The following is a 12,780-nucleotide window of genomic DNA, read 5'->3' as shown; positions in this document are numbered from 1 at the left end:
AATGAAATAGGAAAAAAAATGCAAGTAAAAAAATTAATTTTCCCTCTCCTTAAACCTCCGTACCAATGAGGGTGCATCATCCCCCACCCCTCTCACTCAGCAAACGATGAAAAAATTTCATTATTACACCACCAATCAAGCTATCCTAAATATCTCCGCAAGTGAAAAGAAGAGGCCACGAAAAAAAAAAATATATATATATATATAAGAGGCCACGGAAAATATCCCAAGCTACCAAAAATGATAAATTTCTGTCATTATCGCAAGAGAACCCATTTACTTCTAATGCAGATTCAAAGGCATGCTGGACAGCAAGAAGCTTAAAATAATGCACACAGAACCATTCTTACTCGGATCTTGATGGACCAAGAGAAAAAACTGTCTGAAAAATAGCCTCAGATGGTGCATCAACAACACCTACTGCCATTATAGCCGGGTGATCATCCCAATACTAAGCAAAAATAGTATATTCAGTACTGATCCATGCACTTCAAGAACTGTCTTATAGAGATCAAATTAACATGTTACCTTCTCATAAAAGTCACCATCCTTAGCCTCCTTAAAAAGCCGCAAGCCTAAATAAGATATGTATAATCATATATGGAACCTGAACGATCAAAGATTAAAACATGAAAATATAGTACCATTGTTGCATCCAAAAATAGTCCACGGAGAAGGTGCGATAACATCAGACGTCATTAAATCTGAGTGGATGGAGGAAAAGGCAGTCCAATCTAGCAGCAAGATTATGATAATAACATCAGTTTGCAAAAAAAGCCATAAGAAATTATTCAAAAGCAAAACACAGCCGTATGTTGAAACATACAAACTTCTATACTGCTGAAGAACTATTCCCCCGGATCCAAACCTTTCATCAATTAAGTATGAGAATAATTGGCATATGGTCAATTGAGCTTTTACAACGTATTGAATCAACAAAAAAATATTCATTTAACGAAGTAAATTGGGTGATATCTCCATGTAATTAGATCACAAAAAATATAATAATAGAATAAAAATTTAATAATACCAAATATAATTATTTTCATAATGTACAACAAATTATACAAATTCATTTTAAATTTTAATAGTTCATAGTCAAATTTATCATTGATACATAGACTATATATTGTGAGGCATAAAGGTAGGAATTCTTGTATATCTTGAACTTTTATTACCTTGATTTTTTCAAAAAGCACTTTCTAGCAATTGTTTTAAAATGCTACCAGAAAGCAATTTCTCACCACCATTTTGAGTGGTTAACTCCTAATATAATAGCTGACAAAAAAAATAAATCCAAACAACACTTTTCGCATAGAATATCAATAGAAAAATCTAACCAAGGGGCCCGAAAATGCATGATATCGTTTATTCCTACAAACAAAATGTAAGTTGATTATGTTCAATTTCCAATAGGATCATATGGATGTGCTTGCATTTGGAAAATGGAAGTTCCGCTTCATCAGTAAGCGTGGAGGGCATCACAGATTAACCCCATGAACTCACAACGATGATGTTTTTAGTTGTACCTTCTTTGTTGGCATATTGAATTCATGACTGTTTTGGTTATTGTGTTATGGGATGATTAACTATGATTCTTAATTGTGGATGTTGAGGCGAAGACCCACAGGCCATTCCTGACAAAGATAGCAAGTTATCAAACATGATGGAGTTGGTACCCTATTGCTTCATGGTGGGAATGTGTTTCCAATGTGACTGATGGAAACACCACTCCAACCGTCGAAGGCGAATATGGATGAGATTCTATGTGAGCTCATTATGGCTCAGAACTGTAATCATGCCATTGATTGATTAATCACCAACTTAGGTTTTACTTCTGCTACATGGAATCATCATATGTTAATAATATCAACCAGAAAAGTTTTGTGTATGCATACTAAACCTTAATGGGTAGCATATTGTAGATAGACCTCTTATCTAGACTAAATATTTGATAGATAAACATTGCATTTTTTATGTATGTTAATTAATAATGAAGATAGAATACAAAAAACATCGATTATTAGTTATGGGCTTTAAGATTGCAAAGATTGTAAAGTTATTCCGAGTGAAAATTTATGTACCCAACATCAATTATTAATTTTAAACTTTAAGATAAAGGGGCATAAAATAAAAAATAATGTAAAACATTTTTTTAGGATTAGATGTGGGCATTTAAAGAATATTATCAAAAATATTTTTAGAGTAAGATTTTAGATCTTAAGATTTTGTCTGTGCATGAGGATGCTAATGTTATGTGGGAAAAAGTGGCTAGTGATATTAAGAATATTGCAAAAGATGTGCTTGGAGTATCAAAGGGAAAAGCTCCTAATAGTAAAAATAGTTGGTGGTGGAATCCAATTGTGCAAGAAAAGATTAAAAATAAGAAGATATGTTATAAAAATTGGTTTAATTTTAAAAATTCTGATAATTGGAAAATATATAAAGTGGCTCGTAAGGATTCTAAGAAAGTAATATGCGATGCAAAGACATTAGCTTTTAGTGATTTATATAATAGATTAAATACTAAGGAGGGAGAAAGATATATGTATAAGTTAGCCAAACAAAGAGATAGGAGTAGTAAGGATTTAGTTCAAGTGAAGTGTATTAAGGATAAAGATCAAAAAATACTTTTTTTAGAAGATGATATTCAACAAAGGTGGATGAAATATTTTGTTAAACTTTTTAATGAAGATTGTGAAAATAAAATTGACTATAGTGACCTTAGCACCCTAAATGAAAATAAAGATTTATGATTTTATCGGCGTATTAGTAAAACTGAAGTTAGAGAGAATTTAAAGAAAATGAATGGTGGAAAAGCTGTTAGACCTGATGATATTCCAATAGAGGTGTGGAAATGCTTAGGAGATGAAGGAATTTCATGGCTTACTAAACTTTTTAATACTATTTTGAAGACTAAAAAGATGCCAGATGAGTGGAGAATGAGTGTATTAATTCCTATTTTTAAGAATAAAGGCGATGCACAGGATTGCACGAATTATAGAGGTATTAAGTTAATGTGTCATACTTTAAAATTATGGGAGCGAGTTATAGAGCATAGGTTGCGGCGTGATACTAATGTTTCTCAAAATCAATTTGGATTCATGCCGGGTAGGTCGACTATGGAAGCCATACATTTATTAAGAGGTTTGATGGAAAAATATAGAGGAAATAAGGAGGATCTACATATGATATTTATTGATTTAGAAAAAGCATATGATAAAGTTCCAAGAGAAGTGCTATGGAGAGTTCTTGAAAAGAAAGGAGTCAATAATGCTTATATTCAAATCATTAAAGATATGTATGCAGGAGCTATTACTTGTGTTCAAACACAAGGTGGATTGACCAAGTATTTCCCTATTTCGGTTGGGTTACATCAAGGATCAGCCTTAAGCCCATATCTATTTGCTTTAGTCATGGATGTTCTCACTAGACATTTGCAAGAGGATGTACCTTGGTGTATGCTTTTTGCCGATGATATTCTTCTTGTTGATAAGACTAGAGAGGGAGTTGAAGGTAAACTTGAATTATGGAGGTCAACCTTAGAGTCTAAAGGTTTTCGCTTGAGTAGATCTAAAACAGAATTTGACTTTTAATATGACACAATAAAGGATTCATGTAGTCGACCCCACGCCCATGTAGTGGGATAAAGGCTTGATGTTGTTGTTGTTGTTGTATAAAATACAAAAAACAAGTTGTGAACTTGTGCTTGGCCTTGGTGGTTGGAGTTAGAATATTTCATTCTAATTTTTGGTTTGCAAATCCACTTTTTATTTAGTTTTATATGATTATAATAAATTTATTGACTTGGGGTGATAATATTCATTCTATCGAAGCTATGCAATATCAATTGAGGTGAACACAATGATTAATTTCCTTGTTCTCAGTTTTTTTTTTTTTTTTTTTTTTTTTTTTTTTTTTTTTTTTTTGTTATTTGTTTTTCTGTTCTAATATATTGTTTTATAGGCTGCACTGGGATGTTGTAGAAACACAAGTCAAATTTGATCTTTGTCCAATATCGATTAGAACACTATCAAGCTCCAGTCCTAAGGCAAAAATCAATTTTAAGTTAATTTCAGACTTAAAATATTGCTTGAATATGGTTCAGGTATACTTGCAATGCATGTAAAGGAGGGACTTCTTTGTCGTAGGAGGAAATCAGCAATCTCCTTCTATATACGTCTTAATAGTTTAGTGTTCATTGTAAGACCAAAGTTGTATATTCCCTTTAACATCATTTTAATGCATACACAATTTCAAAAAACTTTTTAAGATAATTTGGTCATGATAATTTGATTATCAATAAGATAGATCAAATTTTTTCAGTGGATGATCTAATCCAAGAGAAGATAATTGTGATTTTACAATGTATAGACTTTCAAGACTTGGATTTAATTACATGGCCATTGCTATCCATGCACAAACTCTGAAGAAGTAACCCGATAAAAGATTGTGAAACAACATTTAGAGTGTATTTCATGATTTCAATTAGTGAACTGCACACATGTTTTTTCACAAGTTGGATAAATATTTAAATTAATAATGGAATTGATGAAAATAGAGACATAATTATCATATTGTATATCACAATCAACAATGTGATCTTGAGTTTGAAAAATACATAACACATTGGCACAAATTCTCCTTTTAAGATGAAAAAAGTCAACTAAAAAAACTAATATATAAACAAATATATTACATAAAATATAACTTCTGTACAAATACATGGTACAATTAAAATTAGTTTCTATTGTACCAAAATCTACTTCACGTAGACAACAAATCAAAGAAATTTGAGTAAGCAAAGATTTCAATTTAGGGTTGTTGAAGTCAGTCAAAATCGACTCCATATTAGAACTAAATACATGATGGTAGCAGCATGCTTGTACAAGATAATAAAACAATCATGCATAATCACAAACCTGTGACATGAAAGGAATCCACTTACCAATGGAGCGCATTCGACTTCTACCTCTACTCAACCTGTCACATTATGAAAGTCTTTATAAGAAGGCAGAAAAAATTGATAGCTGCAAATAAGCTAGCTGCATAAACAATTCTGATAAACAATGACATCAGGATCTGCTAAAATTCCCTAAAATCAATGGAACTTCGTGAAAATAGGCATAACAGTGCACAAGCTCACAAAATCATTTTTTTGGATATCACAAGAATTATGTGATTGAAAATCATATAAAGTTCAGTTAATCTATATAATACAAGCCGTCTTAAATTGCTGATCTTTTCTTTGCAATGTCATCTCAACAAAAAAAATGTTTAAGTCCTGACTGCAACAGGCCTCTAGAAGTTTAGATGTTAAGATATTTAATATTCAACAGTTCAAATGCGGTTTGCAATTATTTTCCAACATAGGAAGTTTGTTAAAAAATTAATATGGATGCTGTACCAGTAACTAAAATATAGTTTGAACCAAAACGGGACAAAAGAAAGTTAAGAATTATATGTGCGAGTTAAAAAATGGGCATTCGGAGGGATACAACACAAAAATAGCCGGTTGAGAATAAATCAATAAGCACTCAATTAATCAATAAGTATTAAATATTATGTGAGATGTTGGAAGAAATAAAGAAGCAAAGAAAATAATTTGTCCTAGTAAGGGAAATCAAAGTTGCTAAACGACCTAAAAGATTGCCATTTTCTTTTCGAACGAGACACCAAAACATTCTCTGCTTTAATTGGGCATTCCTGTAGGTCAAAAACCAGGACAAATCATACAAATGAGACAAACAATTAAATAAATAAAAAAAAGTCAAAAATAATAAATAAATAAATAAAACCTTCAGTGCTGCCTCCATTAAGGCTTTTATCCACCTAGCTGCTTCTTCTGAGCTCCTGGCACCCAACTACCAGGTATGAATAAAAAAAATCACATTAGAATCAACAAAATCTACAATGGGACCAACAGCAAGTAGTGGATGAACTAATATCTAATAGATGTTTTGTGATGCTTATAGAATTCACCACACCTTAAGCTGATCATTGTGATTAGATGCATTATATAAGGTAAAAATAAAAAGAACCTGCAAGAAAGGCAAATATTTTTATTATAAAGTCTGAGAAAGGTTGTTAAATTGAAAATTGAGCTGATTACAAATTTAAGTTCGATAACTAATCATACATTTTTATGTATGTTCAGCCTCCCATTATCTGTCACACGTATACAGGAATCAAGAAGTGCACTTCGAAGAGGATCCTGCAAATACAGAAGATATAGATGATTGTTTTTGCCTGGCCATTTGTTATGATAATTAGATTCATGATTTAACTGAAAAGAAAATCAGCACCTACTTAATCGAACAACCATTTACAGTAAAGCAAAAATGTGAAATGAACAAAAATAACAACATCAAGCCTTTGTCCCACTACGTGGGGTCGGCTACATGAATCCTTTTTCGCCATTGTGTCCGGTTAAAAGTCAAATTCTCATTTAAATCTAATAAAGAAAAATCATTTCTAATAATGTGAAATAAACAATCAAAATATAAATAATTGATCACAAACACAGACAAATTTGCTGACAAGTTATGACTTCTAGACTTATTAAGTAAAATAGCTCATAAATAAGCCTTGACTTTCTAGGATGGAAGAAAACCTTTTTAATTGATGATAGATGGAAGAAAACAGCAAGATACAATGGATCCTCAATATGAGAGGAGGATCCGATTCTCCCAATCTCTAGCCACCGGCTAGAGCCCAAAACTCCCTAAGAACAAAATAAATTCATTAAAACGCTCGATACCCTAAGACCCAAAACATGCTTATATCATTGATGCAATCTCAACCCTACATGTTGATGCAACATTAATTGGCAAGGAATTTAACCATCGTTTAACTCTATTGTGCATTTCTGCAAAGGATCTCTCATGCACATTCTCGAGAGCCTTCTTTGAACCGTTGATAGACATTTAACTCTCATGATTGCCTCCAAAGACCATTTCTCATTTGAGAAAAAACATTTTCCTTCCCCCATCAACATGGAGCTCAATAGCTTCTCAAGCAAACCCCCAACACCTCATTCAAGATCAGTAAATGCAAAATCTCACCAAATCCAATGAGCCTAATGTTAGGAAGTGCGTGCATAAATCAAATAAACTTTGGCTGAAATTTTAATTTCAGCGCTACCAAACTCAAATCACAAGAAGAACTAATAGGAGAAACCCAAGAAAACATTTTTAATTGATGATAGATTGAAGAAAACAACAAAATACAATGGATCCTCAATTAGAGAGTAGGATCCAGCTCTCCCAATCTCTAGCTGCTGGCTAGAGCCAAAAACACCCTAAGAAAAAATTAAATTTAGCAAAACTCTCAATACCCTAACCTTAGGAAAACATGCTACTTAAAAGCATACAATAATAATAACAAAACATACAATAACAATAATGAAAAAAAACATACAATAATAAAAGAAATCTATAAATGGCCCTCCATTTAATTTTTTCCTCCTAAACAACCTTAATTACTTCCAAAATGATGGTTGCTGGACCCCGCGATTTGGAGGCAGAAACTAGGGAGGCGAAGCCTGTCCGCCTTATGTATTAGGCGGAACCAATCCTCCTTGAGGCCGGACCCTCCTAGACCGGTTGGACCGGTCTATCCTAGACCGGTCTAACAATAACTCCCTCTCAAAGACCCACCTTGTCCGCAAGGTGAAAAGATAACACCCTTCTCAATTCCCTAGTCATTACAAACGGTGAGAACCTGAAGAATTCGGTTCTTACATTTGTGACACGGTGTATGACTGTCCTCACATCTGAAATAGAACCCCATCGCCCTCTTCTCCTATAACTCTGTTTTTGTGAGCTTCTTAAAGTTATACCCAGGTCTTCCTCCTTCAGTCTTCTCCTTCGGGGTCTCCGAAGACTACCCAGTGTCGGCTCCTTGGATGCCAAAAAGGTGGTGGTAATCTATACGAACCTCCTGAGCTACTGCCTCAAGTCCCTCTCTCCAGGTTCCTTTGATCAACCACTAACTAAGCTAGCTCCATAGCCTCTCCCAAATCACGAGGCCTCATCACTCTAATTGTTGCTCAAATCCCTGGCTTGAGCCCTTTCATAAAGTTCCTCTCAAGTACAATCTATGGAAGCTGGTCCAATCGACTAGCCAGGTGCTCAAACTACCACGATATTCCACCACCCTCCCCTCCTACATCAGGGTTAAGAACAGCTCATAGAAGTCTCCTAGTCAACTAGTTCGGAAATGTTCCAACAAGTAGTCCTTAAACTCCCTCCAGGTTCATATATATGGGTCACCTCGTATCCCTCCACTAGTACCATGATAAAGCTTTACCCTCCAAGCACACCCCGGCTGCCGTCAGTCTCTCCTGCTACGTCAACCTATTGACGGTAAAGTATCTTTCCACCTTGTAAATCCACCCATGGGCATCATCTCCCTCAAAAATATCATCTTCAGCTTCCTCACTCTCGAATCTCCTTAATTCCTCCCGTTTCCTCCATAATTCTCATTCCCCAAGGGGTGGTTCCCCCAAAATGTCACAATCATCCCTTCTAACACTCGCACCCAAACCTTTCATTAAATTCCCACCTCCGCCTTTCAAATTTTTTGATTATAATCAACCCCTCCACTTTCAAATTCAGCACCCATTCGGTCATAATTAGCCCTTCCCCTTTCAAATTCCGCTCCTCTTCGTTCATGTACGACCTCCTCACGCCTCTCCCCATACCCTCTACCCGACTCCTCCCTAGTAATAAGCTCTAGGAGAGGCATTCTCTCTTCTCCCCGAATCTCCACCTCTTGATCTTCCCTTCGCCTTATCGTATTAGGGTTTTCCCCAATTCCTTGGTTGTCAGAGGCTTCCCTCATCTCTGACGACTTTATTTTAGGTTGGCCCTCGAACAACTTCTTCAACATCTCCTCCAGGATGGAAAAATTCTCATCCATCTTCTCACTAATGGCTAAAATTTGACTTTTAACATCTGAAAGTTGAGTTTGGATGTTTGAAATTTCTTCAATTGTTCAATCTCCCCTTTTAACACTTCTACCTTTCTTTCTACCATAGGTACCCGAATTTAGACTCCAATAGTAAAAAAAAACAACTTTGATGTGAATATGGCCTCCAAACAGAAAAAATTGAAAGATCAGAGAAGAAACGAAGCAGAAATCAACGAGGAAGAGAATTTTCGCCCAAGAAATTGCTCTGATACCTTTGTTAGGAAGTAATTGTAGAAATCAAATATGTTTTGGCTGAAATTTTAATTTTAGAACTCCCATACTCAAATCCTAATAAGAACTAATAGGAAAAACCCAAGAAAATCTTTTTAATTGATAATAGATGGAAGAAAACAGCAATGTACAATGGATTCTCAATTGGAGAGGAGGATCCGGCTCTCTCAATCTCTAGCTACCGGCTAGATCCCAAAACTCCCTAAGAACAAACTAAATTCAGCAAAACTCTCGATACCCTAACCCTAGGAAAACATCCTATTTAAAGCATGTAATAATAAATAAATAAGTATGCAATAATAAAAGAAATCTCTAAACAGCCCCTCCTTTAAATTTTTTCGTCCTAAACCACCTTAATTCCCTCCTAAAGGATGGTTGCTGGACCCCACAGTTTGGAGGCGAAAACCAAGGAGGCGAAACATGTCCGCCTTTTGTAACAGGCAGAACTTGTCCGCCTTGAGCCTGGTCCCTCCTGGACCAGTCCATCCTGCACTGGTCTAACACCTTACAACTAATTAATAACCACATTCATTTCTAAGCTTCAATTAGTACCTCTAGCAAATTAATGTGTTTCAATCATTGGTCATATTACATCAAGATGTCAGAATTACTAACTTTTGAGGTTTATAGCACTCAACTAAGCATCAATATGTCAATCAAGTAACCATCTTGTGATCACTCATATAAGCCAAAACGTTACATGCACAACTCCACCAAAAACTCTCTAGTTCTGAAGCTACATGCAAGCAAATTGGTACACCAGTAATGCTTGTAGAAACTATATGTTTCAATAGTTAATCATCATTCCTATCTTTGGTTAGTCAGTGCTGAAGGCGTTACAAATACCCCATCACCAACTCATTATAGAGGTTACACGCACATGCATACAAATACAAGGTTAAGCAATTACACACACTTGCTTTCAACACTCTCACAAGCATTTACTAAATTCTGAGGTTCTTGGCTAGAGTTGAAGTTGTTCTCAAACTCCTAAAAGCTCACTGATGTTCTCTTTGAGTTCATTAAATTCATAGGCATTTTACTTTATTTGCTTCTCCTTCTTCTAACCTATTGTAATATCCCTCCTATGCACTTTCTTCTCAAATATATTTTTCCTCTATTTTATTTTTTTCTCTTCTCAGGAAGGCCTAATTCAAGCTCAGCAACATGTCAATTGTCACTTGTGATTCATTCAGAAAGTGTATATTTCTTCTTGAATGCTCTGAAGGAAGGAAGATCTTCGAACAAAACCATCATAAATTTGTCACTTCTTTGTGCTTTATTATTTATTTATCTCCTCTTACAGTACCCGTGGTATGGTACTTATCCAATCTTTTCTCTCATAAAAATTGCCTAGCACGCTCTCTCTCGATCCTCTCAAGAAGAGTTGGTTGTCCACTATTCACAAATGATTAAAGAAGAAAAGCTCGAAACATGAAGCAAGAGACCTTAGATTACAAAAGAAGAATAAGAAGAAAAGAAAGATAATAAATTTTAGGAAGAGTTATTTTCATGAATCCTTAAGATCTTAACTTGGTATGATATTCAAGGAAACATGCTTTTCGAATGTCAAGCAAATGTATTTTTCATCATAGCTGACAATCACATATATAAACATAATAAGTCTCCTCACATAACAATTCAAAAGACTTAGCTATAAGTTAAAGACCCATCAAATCTTAGGACTCATCAATGGGGACCAACAACAACATGCATAGATATGATAAACATCAATGAAGAAAAATAAAAATAAAAAAGATTAACCTACATAAGGCTCATCTAATCTTTTTTCACCGTAGTTCTAAAACTAGTCTATTGCTAATAAGATTACCCAATGGCTAAGCCAAAAAAAAAAAATTTAATGGAGGCGCAAATTGAAAGTTTACTATAGAAAATATCAAATCAAAGAGGCATATTAATATATATCTATTATATAAAAAGATATGTTAAAAATTTCAGACAGGGCACATAACCTAACATGCCCCTCTTAAACCTGACCTTGAGATTACCTACGCAATAACTTAGGAAAAGAAGTTGGCAAGCTATTGCAAATGTCATTTTCTTCTCAGAAAATTTATTGCAACTTTTCGGCTGATTCATTATGTATGTACTGCAGGAGGACAGTTATTTTACTTAAATAGAATCAAAGATAATGAGTTCAAATGAATTGATCAGCAGTAAGCTAGTAAGAATGTCAAAGTTTCTTTAGCAGGATCTTCTATAGCTCTCCATGAAATAATAGTTACTGATTATAGACTTATATATGATCTTCAAATAAAATGGTTATCAGTAACCAAGTTGCAAATATGTCTATATTTCTTTCCAAAAAAAAAACTTAAATTTCACACAAAACGTATCCCACAAATACAGATCCATGATATTGCGCACCTTCAAATTGCAGAGGAAATAATACCAATTTTTTTCGATGGCATCATCATCACATCAAAAATTCACGCAAGATAGTCATTTGCAAGTAGCTTGAAACAGAAAGCAGATTAACTAGACGCTATCCTATCATCGGACAAAACAAGGAAAAAGAGAAGAGGAAAAAGAAAGGAAAGCCGGTTAATTAAAAATATAACGAAGCAATGAAACGCAAAACAGATCTACAAAAGACAGTGTTCAGAGATCTTCTATCTCGGTTTCTTCTGACTGAAGTTATCGTTCTGGAGAAGAGAGAAAAAATTAAACGAAGCAAAGAATTCCAAGAAACTCCGACCCACCTCTCTGTTTGAAGAGGGAACATATTTGAAGCAATTGAGGGCGTTATTTTCGAGAACGAAGTAGCGCTTCCTGGAGTACTGCAGGCCAAGGCGATTGAATCGAATAAGGTATAGCCAGCCCTCCATTTTCCGACCATCCTGTGGCTGCGATAAACCCATCTCAGATCCCCCCCACCAAATCCTAAAATCTATGAAAGCTAGAATCTTTCACGCTGATTCCTCCACCCTCCTAGCTTCCCGACAGAGTTGCCGCTTCCCCTTGGACGATCGGCTCTACGTACAAAAACAACACCGCGGAGGGAGATGGTTAGAGAAAAGTAAGGAGGCAATGGTGCCCTCTGAATCTATGGCACCAAAGTGCGGGCTCAGATTAATGAAATGGAAGTAAACTGAGTTCTTCCCCAGCTCCGCCCTTCTCCTCTCCCCCAGTTCCCCCTTCAATTTATACTTTGAAAAAATAGAACAGAACAGGAAACCCATACTCTCCCTGTCGCTTTCTCTCTCTCAGCATTGCTGATCATTTATCAATTGTTAATATTCTGCCCATTTAACGAGTAAAAGAAGAATAAAAGTGACAGAAGATGCGGTGATTGATTAGGAAGACGGTGGTCCGCCCGCCGGTCTGATGGGCCGCAAGTACGATTAATTGTGCTTAGGCCTTAATTTTCTTGCCATAAAAAGAATGAAATGACTAATAATTTAATTAGGGCACTTTTAATGAGTTTAATTTTAAATAATAATTAAAATTATATTTGATTATAAAATTTTTATTATTTTTTAAAAATTAGAATATTTTTTTATAATTAAATCTATTGGAGTATGTTAAGTTTAAGAATGTTATTTTCATTTAAGA

General features: G+C 34.8%; 1 protein-coding gene across 1 annotated transcript in view; it reads right to left on the bottom strand.

Annotated features, from left to right (window-relative positions):
* LOC110094961 (protein ENHANCED DISEASE RESISTANCE 2-like) overlaps positions 1-12,432 on the bottom strand; it is a 33,161-nt gene extending 20,729 nt beyond the window's left edge. Inside the window, exons 1-9 of the mRNA XM_020820315.2 lie at positions 11,928-12,432; positions 6,140-6,214; positions 5,988-6,041; positions 5,799-5,864; positions 5,642-5,706; positions 4,949-4,983; positions 645-734; positions 529-575; positions 351-451 (exon numbers count right to left, since the gene is read on the bottom strand). Coding sequence (XP_020675974.1) covers positions 351-451; positions 529-575; positions 645-734; positions 4,949-4,983; positions 5,642-5,706; positions 5,799-5,864; positions 5,988-6,041; positions 6,140-6,214; positions 11,928-12,086 — 692 coding nt within the window. The 5' untranslated portion in view covers positions 12,087-12,432. The remainder of the gene's footprint in view (positions 1-350; positions 452-528; positions 576-644; positions 735-4,948; positions 4,984-5,641; positions 5,707-5,798; positions 5,865-5,987; positions 6,042-6,139; positions 6,215-11,927) is intronic.
* Positions 12,433-12,780: the final 348 nt, after the last annotated feature.

Source organism: Dendrobium catenatum, unplaced genomic scaffold (genome assembly GCF_001605985.2).
Source record: "Dendrobium catenatum unplaced genomic scaffold, ASM160598v2 fragScaff_scaffold_501, whole genome shotgun sequence".
NCBI classification, from domain to species: Eukaryota; Viridiplantae; Streptophyta; class Magnoliopsida; order Asparagales; family Orchidaceae; genus Dendrobium; species Dendrobium catenatum.
The sequence above is the reverse complement of the archived record's forward strand: the minus strand, read 5'-3'. Positions and strand labels throughout refer to the sequence as shown.